Raw genomic sequence first — 13453 nt, 5'->3', positions numbered from 1 at the left:
TCCGGCTGCCGGCGACTGCGCGCCCGGAGCCCCGGGGGTTCCCCCGCTCCCCGGCCCGCCCCCCTGATCTCTCCTGATGGATTACAGAGACAAAGAGGGAAGCCGCCTGTTCCCAGCCTCTCTCAGAGCTGTAACCTGCCGGCTCCGGCGGCACAGAGCCCTTCCCACAGCGCCTGCCCGGAGAGCGCAGCTGCCTCCGGAATTACAGGGCGGTTTGCAAGAAAGCACAAGAAAGGAAACCTTCTCGCTTGCTTACTTCTTCTCTTCACTTCGAGATTAATGGCATCTCTAATGCACCAACACCAGAGAATTATGATCTTCCATCACCGTCTCCTCCCTTTTGCATCTTACACAGGTGCGGTGAGGCTTAGAGCTAAAAAGTACAACTGGCCTCATTTTTTTAAAGCCATTCACCTGTCCACAAACCTGTCCCACATTCATTAACTGATTGCCTGGATAAATTACTCATTACCAAAATGAATGCCAGGTGTGCTATGCCTTGCATCCACCACATTCTGCAACAAAAATTGGGACTTCACAGCATGATTCAACACGGTTCTCACATCCATCTCTTCCTAGTAAATTGGAAGTACCTCATTTTTAACATCCACTCTTTGAACAAGGTTGTGAACCTCTATGAAATACCTGGGAAGAAGGAGAGCCTTCCCATACTTCTTATTCTAGGATCTGATAGTTCTGCTTTTTCCACAAAATTGCATGAAGTGATATATTAAATATTTTAAGACATCAAGTCTTGAAAGAAAGAGATGTAGGTTGGTAGGTGTAAACCAACCTTAACTAAACCTGAAGCATTTTTCCCCCTGGAGCCACAGCAGGGCAAGAGGAGATGCTCAGCCAGCCCTGAACCAGAGCCCTGCCCTTCCATGAAGCTGTTGGCCAGATCTGGGAGGGATTGAGGCCCCCAGTGCTGAAAATCCAGCACTACCTGCAGACACCAGCCAAGGGGCAATCAATGGTGGCTCTCCCTTTTCCTACGAGCTTCCTGCAGCAAACCAAAGCAATAAGTAAATCTGACACTGTAACAACTGGTGGCTGAACAATGGTAATTAGGGACTGAAAGATACTGGCATCAAATTAGAGACTACACCTGGAAAACAGGCATAGTCAGAGCCAGGGAGACCAGCTATACACCAGGAAGAAAGGTACAATTGAATTGTTTTTAATTATCAGAATAGGCACCTTTGCACGACAGGTTCTTTTCATCCCAGCTTCAGGTTCCCTGAAAATTTTAAAACATCCTTCCAGTGTCCCCATAACTAACAGGTAATTTGTATAAATCTTACCAGAGGAACATGAAAAAGTGGCATCTCCTATACAGACATTTAAGAGTGGAAGAAATGTTTCAGACCTATTTAATCCTAATTTCAGCCTTCCTACTACTGCCAATGTCAGCATTCCAGATGTATTTTAGGGGCAGAGAACAGGGCAGAGCTACTTTACCCAGCTCATCCTAGTTTGTTTAGAAATAAATGCTGTAAAGTTTGACAAGGGCAATGGTAGATGTTGCACAAGGTTTAGCTGAAGTGATTTGCTTCACTGGAGGGAAAAGATGTATTCTATCTACAGGGGAATAATTCAGAGGCAACTGTAGTGGTCATTAATAAAATACATAAAGGCCAAAGCAAAAGGAATGAGGTTTGTATGAGTCTCCTGTACTTTTGTACAGTGCTCTCCCACCCCTTCTCCTTGTCCAACTTTTCTTCAGTTAACAAACTAAAATAGCTCCACTTTTGTTGAGGCCATGCTGGCACAGAACAGCACCATTCAATTTAGCCATGCACATGGCCATGTGCCAGACCTTTATACCCTGTCAAAGAAAAACCAGTGTAAAGCCTATATCCATAGGGCACTGAAGGAGCTACTCCTGCATGCAAAGCAACGAAACTGAAAACCTTCTGGATGGACTTGCCAATTCGTACTCACATAAGAAGTCTCTCATATTGTAAACCCACATGTATTTGTGCAAGCCATGCTAGATTAGTGCTGCTGAATTTTGAAGTCCCACCTGCTGGAGTCAGGTTGTTATTTAAAAACATGCTTTTCCTCTAAAATATAAAATAGATGCTTGTAAGCCTTCTGGTTGTAAAGTAAATTTTGAAAATGTTTTGACTCAAAGCTAAAAGATTTTTTTAAGGGAAATTACATCTCAAGTTCTCTTAGCCTCTTGTAATATTTTACTAGCGCATACAATTCTGAATGCTGAGATTTGGCAATGTGAAGTCAAAGAACTAATTACCTAAAAAAGAGTTATGGATTAGATCCCTAAGGTTATACTGAATGTCCAGATTCTGGCAACAAACACTCTATCCATTAGTACCAGATTGCTGACTACATCACAACCTTACCCTCTTTTTTTTAAATGAACCTTAAATTCTTAATCTGTCACTTTTTTTTTCAGCTGCAAAAGTAGGGTGAAAACCTTCTTTCTTCTTGCTGAGAAATTAAAAATTTATAAATAGGAAGGGATTTAATTCTTTGGAAGATGGAATAGTATAGTATCTCAGCCAGGCTCTCTTTTCTTATTTTCTCCCATTACCCTTAAAAAATTCCCCATCACTAGTGCTGCTCTATAGATTGATCTGCTCTCAGAGGCAGTAAAAAGGAAATGGTTTACAGCTCTGCCTGGGATCATAACATATGGCTTCAGTGATATGTAACTTCCATAAAGCCAACAGAGCAAGAAGGCACAAGATGAATCAAGAATCCCAGCTAACCATATAGGCAAAAGCAGCACCATCACCCATGGCAATTCTCCGAATTAGAGAGCCTGTATTCATACCAGGGCTGCCACGCCAAGAGTATTTTACTGTCCTTCTGTGAATTTCATGCAGCAAATAAACAAGGTAAGTGGGAGAACTAAAGCACAGCACACTGGGATGTGTCAGAGTGCCCTACAGTTGTGATTTTAATCCACACAAATGCAAACAGAATATTCTATCTCCGAGAGACATTTTGAAATATTTTCCTGTTAGTGTTATCATCATTTTTAAATGTATTTCAAAAGTTACAGGAGCCCTTTCAAAGCATCTGTACTTGTTCCAAAATGGTTGCATGACTGTAGTAGGACACATCCACCCAGGTATTTCTAACATTGCCATGAACATGGTTTTGACAATCTTCTTGCTCCCATACTGCAAGTTTAGAAACAGAGACAAAGCCAGGTTGCCTCAATAGGGAGCTGTTGTATAAATGGAGGATAATTTTAGGTGTCTTCTTTATTTAAGAAGCCAGTATTAAAAAGAGGTCTAAAGAATCACAAGGCTGAAAAACTATACATCAGCAAAGCAGACAATTTCTACAGGCTGACACCACCAGGCATTTCAGTAAGTTCAGGGGATTTTTAATTTGTATACCAACACAGCTTCCATCTTGCTACATTTAGTATCAGTCAACTCCATTTCATTTAAGTTGTCATATGACAGGATGAGAACAAGGACAGTCTGGTGACAGCACTGCTTACATTAGAAACAAAGGACAGAGGAAGGTACATGTCACTGCATATAGGTCACATCTGAATGAATGACCAATGTTTCCTCCCAGCAGCTTCATTTAGGTAAGAATCAACTACATTTTAAAGGGATAAAAAAAACCTACTCCGGTTTATGAAAAAAAAAATTAATTACCATGACATTTATAACAGAACAACAACAGCAAGGAAAACAGATCAAGTTAAGGTTGGAACTATGACCATAATTTCATGCTGTAGTTATTGGAAAGGAAAACAAAGACTTAAATGCAGGAAAGAAAGACCCAGTATTAACCATTTTTCATTTCTTAGATTCTGGTTTGGTTTGTGGATTTTCCAGATGATTTGTGCTGTATTTCATGCTGCATATTACAAACTCTTGCTCAGAAGGTACCAGCTTAAGGCATCATTCTCTCATCCAGAAGGCAAAAATGTGGTTTGCCATGATGTACCGGACTGATAACTGTCTGCACAATCCACCCATTTTCACGGTAATTACTGTCCTCTTCAAACCAAAACCTGAAGCTGTTTTGCAGTCCCTTCTGAAGAAAGAATTAAGGTCTCTGTGTAGCAAATTTATTCCAGAGCAGGTTTCTTGTATTTTAAATAGTTACATATGAAAATAAGACTGCAAAAAGGAAGACGAGCTAATCGGATAGGTTAGAAACACAGACACTACAGTTCTTTGCAATCTTTAACTACAGTATTCTAAAAATGCCCTGTGCCAGCATTTTAGATTAAGTCCTAAAAATGAACTCTGATGGTATTCCACAGCATTTCCCAGTCATCACAATTACAGATAAAAAGTATTCTCTCCAGCTAGTAATTTAGTAGCTTAAAAAAGAAGCAGTTGTTGGGGTTTTGTTTGGTTTTTGTTTGGTTTGTTTGTGTTTTGTTTTTTTTTATAATACCTAAATAAATAGTAAACTGTGACATACATTTAAATCAAAGGCTTTAATTACAGTTGGCACACAGCCTCAGGCTGCCCATGGCCATCTTTGGCCATTCTGTTTTCAGTCACACTGATGACTTCAGTGAATCACTCCACATTTGTGACAAAGCAAGCAGGAACATAATTTGAACCATTAACAAGATAGCCTAAACTAGCAAAAGGCTCAGTAATTTATCAATGTTATCATAACCCAACATCCATTTTGGGCTCTTTCAGCATTAGTTCACAAGAGCCACAGACACTGCAGACACCTGAAAGGGAACTGTGGAAAATTTTTGAGTTTAAAAGCGAGGTTGAACCCTGCAGGTCCAAAGCCCAAAAGGCTTTGGGGAAGAGGAAATTGCCAGGTTGGCTGCTTGGTGGTTTTAAAGTCTCTGCAAAACCTTTCTGCAGCCACACGTGGCTGTGTGAGGGAAGAGGCTCACAAAGGCTGACCAGCTCCTGGGCAACGCCTCGCAGGGATGAAACTGCTGCACCCCTACGGATCAAGGCCTGTATAAGAACAAAATCTTTTCATTACATTGGGAGATACAGTACAAAAAGATTTTGTGATGGTTTAAAATCTTTCTTCCTGAACAACCCAACTAAACTAATACAGTCATATGCTTGGGAACTAAAATGTAGGACAACTAAAAATCTTAAAAAGTCAGGACAATTAATCATGTCGTGCTGCCTGAACTGAGAAACAAACAAGCAGCAGGACATGAAAAATAAATCACCACTTTAATGTAAGATGATTCATGTAAATTATCAAGAAGCAAATGTGGTAAATGGGACTAGAAAGTTGTTTTAAAAAAAAATCCTGTTAAACCTGATACTACTCTTTAATGTTTACATTTTAATGTTCCTGTTTTAAGACTTTTATAATAATTACTATTACTTGCTGTTATACTTGCTGATGTTTTAACACTCAGAGATATCAGGCAAAGAAAAGCCTAGATGCCTGTTTACATAATGAGAACACAGTGCAATCAGAATTTAATTTTAATGTATTTCTCTTATATGTTCTCCTAGAAGAAAACATAATTCTATTAGTAAAGCAATGTAAAATCATGGAAAATTACTATGGAACAGTGAATTTCCCATTCAATTTAAATATTTTTAATTAAAATCTGTCACAGCTCCAGGCCAGAAAGGCTAACAGTTGTGAAAAGTCATTCTTTCACAAGTCTTGTCAAAGTAAGAAAGTCCTTGCTTTTCAGTTGCTTCCAAAACCTCATTCAATAAAAATTTACACTAAACAAAAGGAGTTGAAACCATCAAGGCAAATGAAACTGCAAAAATATTTGAGGTGCTTAGGGCAAACATGGCCATTGCCTTGCACTATTACCATCATTACTGTAAAGCAGCTGCTGTCCTGCAGACAAACATTAGATGGCACTTTGGAATTCAGCAGTTCCCACAGAGAGTTGCACAGCACATACTTAACAGATGAAGTGTGAGATGTGAATGTGAGGTACTTTTGATGACAGAGAGAAAAATGACATTTCTGCAAAGGTGTGATTTTTGGAGCTGGAAGTATATTTTCAAGCTGCACATGTAAAGATATAAAATGGTATGTAATTAAGTTTTGAAAAAAACCCAGATCTTATAAAGTCATTCTTCCTCCAGACAGAGGATCAGTTTCTCAGTTGCTGGGTTCCCTTTTTATTTTTTATTGAATCATTTGGAATCTACTTTTTAAACTAGACTTGCTGACAAAGTTTTATACAAATACTTCACAGATAACACATCAGATTTTGAGTGGATTCAGCTGCGTGCCAGCAGTTCTGAGCCCCAAATAACTCTCCTAAGTGGGGTTTAAGTAGTTTGCTTATCAAATAAATCCCTTCTGGAAAGAATTGCACAGCTTCTGATTCAGCTGGTCAAAGCTTCTTAACTGTTGCTGAAACTGATACTATTATTCCCATTCCCTTGTATCTGTGTTTTTACCATCTAATGCCTTAAATGAAGACTGAAGAATAATCACAAGGGTGAGACAATTCAAGAAACAGAAGAACAAGGAAATGTTAATTCTTGCTGGAATACGACTTGAGTCCATTTTCAGAGCCTCTCATATGATATATGCCAAGATGCCTGTTTCACAAACTTTTTTTTTCCTTTTTTTTTTGAGGGGTGCTTCTGCTAGGGAATTCCTCCTGCAATACATGAAGCAGGTTATAGTATTTCCTTTGGAATTTGGGTCATCCCAGCAGAAAGGCTAACAACAGGAGCTCCTCAGTGGTGCCATATGCCATGCTGTCACTTTGTGAAGTCTCCAGCTGACACCGGCAGTGATTCCAGGAGAGCTCCTGCTCTGGCAGCAGCACTGCCCCAGGCCAGCTGCAGGGTTTGGGCTGAGGAGCACCAGCTCCTGCTTCAGCTTCCACTCTTGCTCAGCCAAAGGTCCTGGCTCTCACTCTAAACCAGGAGCTGATGCTTTCACAGACATGGGACAACATCCATAGAAAAGATGTTCAAAGTTCCAGCCTGCAAGCCAAATGCAATTATTATCGTGTCCAGCACAGGAGAAGGCAGGGACAGGGACATATGGGAACACATCTCCCTGCAAAGTAGCTGAGTAATGGCTCCTGGTGCAGTTCCTAACTGCTGGGATCCCTAGGTTGTCTAAGTACCTCTCAGCTCACACTGAATTCTGATCTAAGAACTCATTCTCCCATGGGAATCATATTCCCAAATCTCCCTCCTCCTTCCCCCTGGAGCCTTTGAATAGTTGCACATATGCAGAAGCTGAAACCTGACCCAGGTCACCACTGCTAGAAGCTCAGTAACTCACACTGAGTGTGCAGGCTCAGGCTGAGGGCAGAGTGAGTGCCCCTGAAACTGCCAGGAGCCTGCAGAGCCAACTCACAGAGTGAGGGGAGCTGGGCAGGGCCAGCAGCAGCCACAGATGGGGTGTGAAGTGGCTGACACCAAACCATGTTGTACCCCAAAGGAGAATGTACATTTCTATGGGTTCCACTGGGTCTATAAAGGAATAAGGATTATCCTTGAAAGTTCTTTCAACATTTTGCTTCCTATCAGTACTGGCAGAAGGAGAACATGCATGGGTTAACTACCAGTGAGTTTTTTCCTTGGTATTTGGCAATGTAGCAGGAAATAGTACTGTAACACCAGGGAGCTGTCACGAACTGACAGCATTGTTGTCTGTACCTGACCTTACCTGTAAGGCAAAAAAAAAGGAATTTTCCATGCTGTCAGTCCCTTAATGTGAGGACAAATATGTTATATAACACAGGAAGCCAAGAGGCACTGCAAACTCAAACTAATTACATGAAACTTTACACACAAAGGTGGAACTGCATTCTGTATGAGATGCAGAAGAGAGAAAAAAGGCAAGGTGAAGATTCAGTGAAGCTCAGAACCCATTTTTGCTTCTTTTCTGGATATGTTTAAACATACATACAATATTAAAGCAACCATTATATACAATATTAATGCACCCATGTTCTTACTATCAAAGCACTGGAAACAGTCTCTATATTCTAGCAGTCTGTACTATGTCAGTGTAGAGCAGAGAAAAATAAAAGTAATGAAATACAGACAGAAGTGCTATTGTTGCCTAGGCTGACTCAGAAAGGTTAACTTGGTGGTATTTTCTTAGAAAAGCAATTTGACCTAATCTTGTATTTTTTTTAAATTCTCACCATGTGTTCTGGTGTGCTTTAGAGTTCACCTTTTATTTGAAAATAACCCTGAATTCACTAAATGTCAAAACTTCTGTTTTGGCAGAAGTCACAGGTACCTCAGATTAACAAAAAGACTGAAGAATATTGGTACTTAATTATGGCTTTAAAATACCTGCCTGAAAAAGAAAAAAAAGTCAAATGTGGTTGGTTGTTTTCAAGCAGGTGTTATTTCTCTGGAACATAAGCTGATATATAAATGATCCAAACTGCAACTATGAAAATATTCTGTAGTTTTCTTCCATAAGCTAGTTTTCCTTGAACAGCTATAATAATGTTTGCAAAGTGAAGGAAAAAAATAATTTTATTGATTTGGTTCACTTTTTTATATAAGAACATCCCAACAAACCCACCACCAGGAACCTAAAAGAATCACAGTTATAGTCAAATGTAGTAACTTTTAAATTATTGGATTATTCTGTGAGTGTGAAGACTTTTCAGATCAACCCATGTTACTTCTCACAGGCACATCAGAGTCAATATATCTGACAAGTAAAACCCTGCACCAGCAGCATGTAAAAGGCTGATTTCTGCTATTTGTACCATGTGAGATTGGGCAATTCCCACAGCTTTCCTACCTGTAAGAAGGGGGATAATAACTTTTTCTGACTTAGAAGACCCCTCTCAAATCCCTATAGGACACTACAGAACCTCTGAAGTCCAAGTATTGTTACAGTGCTTTTGCTGGCAACAGGGGTTTATTGAATGCTGTACTTTATTTTGGTTATGCAACATTAACAGGAATGGAAGTTGTCACCACATACTCATGGGAAACAATCTTTGAATGCAAACCTTGTTCAGTTCCCCAGATGATCAGATTTGACAGAGCTTCTCTGAAACCCATGGAGCCATGCCAGCTTAAACCAAGGCAGGATATAGCCTTGTGTTTAATAAGTATCACATGTCTAATGTTTTAATAAAAGTGTATATACATACATATAGATATAGATATATAGATATATAGATATAAAAGAATATTCTTTATTAGTAGTAAGTTCTGTTTTGTGGTAGTAATACTGCATTGCTGTGTCAGCCTGTCACAGCACACACCCCACATGGGCACATCTGTCACATCTGTATCTCCCTCCTGCCCAACTTCAGTTCCCACTGTGAACAGCAGCAGAAGGCTGACTTGGAAACCAGGCAGATTAAATTACACTTCATACATGAAGAGCAGTTAAGATTTCTCAGGCTTGTAAAAAACATTATCAAGTAGACACTTGAACATGTAGAAGACATGTGATGGGTGCTACCCACCAGTGACTTATTGGACTGTGCTTGTCCTGGAAACCTGATCAAAAGGCAAAGACTCCCAAGACTTCAATGGCCTGAAATACTCTGATCACCAATGTACACGATTTACCTCAAAAGTCAGAGAAGGAAACACAAATACACATTAACAGACCATTCTTCTGTCTTTAGTACAACCAGAGTTTCCTTCCAAAACCCAACAGCAGTGATCAGCCACGTGGTTCCCACTACTCAAGGCCAGAGACAGTCAAGAACATCGTTAAAACCTGCAGAGAGTTTTAGGAGATTTTATTACCCTGATAAGAGATCTGTGGCCAAAGTTTCATTAAATGTTACATTTTCCAGACTAATGCCAAGGTTTCTACTGTGTAACTAATGACCTTTTGTCCAGAGGGTTCTTAGTCTAAAAGAGCATTTTATCTGACCCTTCAGAATCTGCAGTAACACATGTACAAAGCTGCTACCTTCCCAAAGTTCTCGAGTTGAAACACCCTAATTCATGTCACTGGCTGCACAGTCAGCAACAAACTCTAATTGCAGCTACAGTAGAAGCCTGGGGAAGCTGCACAGAGCAGAAGTTACATTTACCCATCGTTCAAGCACATTAAGCACAAAAAGCTCTTTTGTCCCCATTCACCAGGGCCTGTGTGGGTTAAAGGAGACTGTCCCTATGGCAGGAGCTGCTCACAGCCTCCTGCAGGAACACAGATGGGTACAAACCTCTGCAGAGCCTGGAGGTTTGGCAGGCACTGCCTTCTGCAGTGGGCTATGAGAACACAAACACCTTGGACACTACCTGAGTAAAAGACTCTCACTAATATTAATGGGAGACATTTCAACAACACTTAGGACCCCTCATTGTGAGGACAGTGTTTCCCAGAAACCTCTCCTCTGAGAAAGCTTCCTCTTAAAGAATAATCTCAGCTATTTCTAACTAATATCCGAACAAACCATTCATGATTTGCTTAGATTGTTCAAGTAATCAACCTCTCCCATGAAAAGGTAATTCTTAAGGTTTAAGCTAATTTTTAGAAAAAAATATCCACACTTATCACAAAATCAAGAAGCCTATGCACGCACTTTTTGGCAATTACAGCACATCCCTGACCTCATCCACAGATCTGGTATTTCTCTTTAAAAAGAGAAGGCAAGACACAAAGGCATAGACACTCACAGAAAAAGTCAGCAAGTGCACCAGAGTTCATATGTTCCATTCCAGTATTGAAATTCATACTGAACAGGCAGAACTCACCAGCAAGTGGAAACTGGGCTGTCTAGGACAAGGAGTTATTGTTATGGAACGAGTTTAAAGCTGCTATTTAAAAAAAAAAATTAAAATTAAAATAAGAGTTCCAGGATTCATTAATTAGAATCAATATTTCCATAAGACCTTGATTTTGTCTTTTGAGAACTTCAGAACACTGTTACACTCCTGGCACATTGCCCACATATATAGTACTTTTCCATGCCTAAAATGAAAAGGGAAAAAAAGGCTTCATTTTCTGTTCTAAGGGAGTAAGTGTGGGATTGTATATTCAACAAGAAGTTGTGAGAGAGACTCTATGTACAAAGCCCGGACTATACACACTTCCCTAACAAATCCCTTTGGCAGATTCCACTTTGACAAACAAACAACATGGAAAACTGATGCCTGGCTGTGAAGATCATTAAAGATTATTTGTCACTCTCATAAAATGAAGCTAACCTTCATTTCATTTGTCCAAATTCTACACAGAATAACTAGATTATGTATAATCACCACAAAAGTTCCAAATGGAAAAGCTGCTACTTGAGTTACTTTGCAATATTCTTTATAACAAGCAGTTGACTGGGGTGATCTGCAGCACTCAGCCAGTGCTCACTGGAACAGCCTCAGAGAGGTGGATTTCACTGCAGGGTGTGAGCAATCCCCACAGACAGCAGAGCACAGACAACCTTTTGCTTTGTGTACTCTGCACAATGAAATGCAACACAGAACACCAGAGATGAAAATATTATATATTCTGCATAAGACTGAAGATACAGCTTTCATCCTTCAGTTAAACACTTTTTAATTCTAGTAAGTCAGGGAGGAATTTGGCCCTCGGTATATTTTATGAAAATTCACACAACTAACCTTACATTGATTCTTAATTGTGCATATTTAGCTATTTAACCATTTATTTCATATATAAGGTACTCTAAAAACCTCAGTGCTAATTATCATTTAATTAAAGCTCCCCTCACCCAGTGGCAGGGAGCTGAGCATATGCAGATTCAGCCTGGGGTCACTTAGAGGGGCTGTTTCTCCATAAGAGTCACGTAGACCCCAGTAACTTAAAACTCTTTTATTAAGTTTTCTTGGAAGTGGTTAGACCTTAAGCCATTACACTGCAGAAAACTCATGCTTCATCAGTTTTGTGGATAAGGAATTTCATTCTGAAGCTATTAATCAGGCACTTTGCACAAAGTCATTCAGAAAAAGTGAAGGTGAATTTGTCCTTTTCCTATAAAAAATACGCAAGCACATCTCCCCTCTCCCAGCCCAGCAGCTCATCAGAGGATAACCACCTACAGCTCCTACCAGACATGGTCAGATTTTTACCTTGACCAGTGCAGGCTGCTCCTTTCACATGAAATCCCAAATTCAGGCATCTTCATGTAAAAAACATGGCAGCTGTTACTAGAAAAGCAGTGCTGCCATAATATAAGGTCAAGTCTGCCTCAATACAGCTCAAGGCAAGTATAATTGTAAAACAGTCTGGTATAACTGGGAAACAACTTCTGGAATCCCTATAGCCCAGAGCTTCCTTCTGAATTGAACAATGTTTTCTTAGGAAACAGACCTTCACAAATGGTACTATTGCTTCTGCATGACTTACCTTGTGTGTCAGAGGGGTTTGAGAGCTGAAGTAATTTAGAGACATAAGTAGTTTGTCATTGCACATTTAAACAGTTAAAGAACGTGTATCAGGCAAAACAGTATTTGGAAATCTAAAGCTACCCACAAAGCCAGTTTGCATCATTAAAATAGTCTATCAATTCACTGCACATGAGAAACAAATTATGAAGTCCTCCCTACACAAACAATAAGGCTTTGCAGGAGGGAAATCCCCGCTTTTCATGCTGCTCCCTCTATTCAAAGTCCAGCTATTTCTAATGGAAATTTTGTTTGCTATGGAGATTATGATTCAGCCTTCTTTTACAATCACCAGCACATCACCAGACTTACAGCAAGTGCATAGATTAGAGGAGGGTGTGAAGATCCCTTCTTAGGGTTTTTACCGAAGTATGCACATACTTTTAAAAGTATCCCATGAGCTAAGAGCAAGAGCAGCTTCCAAGGCAAGGCTCCGAAGGCTCCCAGCTGATGCAGCACCCACGCTGCACCCCAGCTCAGGGTATCAGACACAGCACGCACTAATGAAATGCTGACAACACACCATGCACTGACTGTCTGGGATGGACACTGTGCTAGGGTGGGCTCCAGTGACAGGGAAAGGAGCAGGCTTTACCTGCAGTACGAGCTGCTGCCAGGCGGTTGCCAGGGGCTGACCATTGCCAATGTTGCAGATGCTCATGCGGTCTGCGGGCTGATTGGCACGCTCGAGTTGCAGGGAGACATTGCGCCGCTCCTCCTCAAGTGCGCGGGTGAGCCGCTCGAAACGAGCTTCTTGCTCTTTAACAGATGCCAAAATGCTGGCAGCAGACCTGATATCATAGTCATCCATGACTGCTTTCAAATGCTTCCTGCCTGTTAACTGACCAGGGCAAATGGAAAGGGTTAGGTAAAGGGTGGGGAGGGCACGGGTCAGAGGTTAAAGATAAAAATGCATATCGTTAGTCACCTTGCTAAAATACTGATCATTCTAAGCAGCAAACTGCAGTGCTCTTTGAAAAGCATCCATCTTTCCATCCATTGATCTGATTTTAAATTAAAAGTAATTAATCTAAGACTGCCCTGTTCAAAAAAGAAAAAAAATATGCTCACCTTTGAGAGAATTTGTATTTAATTCCTTTGATCGTTTTGCTAAAACTGCTCTGACAAGGGTTTTCATCCCTCTTGCAGAGCTAATTTCACTGTGCAAATAATAATGT

General features: G+C 40.4%; 1 protein-coding gene across 15 annotated transcripts in view; it reads right to left on the bottom strand.

Moving 5' to 3' along the window:
- Positions 1-13453, bottom strand: part of ARVCF (ARVCF delta catenin family member) — a 245741-nt gene that overhangs the window by 138175 nt on the left and 94113 nt on the right. For 8 of the 15 annotated variants that reach the window (XM_031057499.1, XM_031057500.1, XM_031057498.1 and 5 more), the window contains one exon: positions 12871-13116. The exons of the other annotated variants lie outside the window; for them this stretch is intronic. In XM_031057499.1, coding sequence (XP_030913359.1) covers positions 12871-13086 — 216 coding nt within the window. In that variant the 5' untranslated portion in view covers positions 13087-13116. The remainder of the gene's footprint in view (positions 1-12870; positions 13117-13453) is intronic. 15 annotated transcript variants of the gene reach the window in all.

Source organism: Geospiza fortis, unplaced genomic scaffold (assembly GCF_000277835.1).
Source record: "Geospiza fortis unplaced genomic scaffold, GeoFor_1.0 scaffold408, whole genome shotgun sequence".
In the NCBI taxonomy this organism is placed as follows: Eukaryota; Metazoa; Chordata; class Aves; order Passeriformes; family Thraupidae; genus Geospiza; species Geospiza fortis.
Note: the sequence above shows the minus strand (reverse complement) of the source record. Positions and strands in the feature narration are given on the sequence as shown.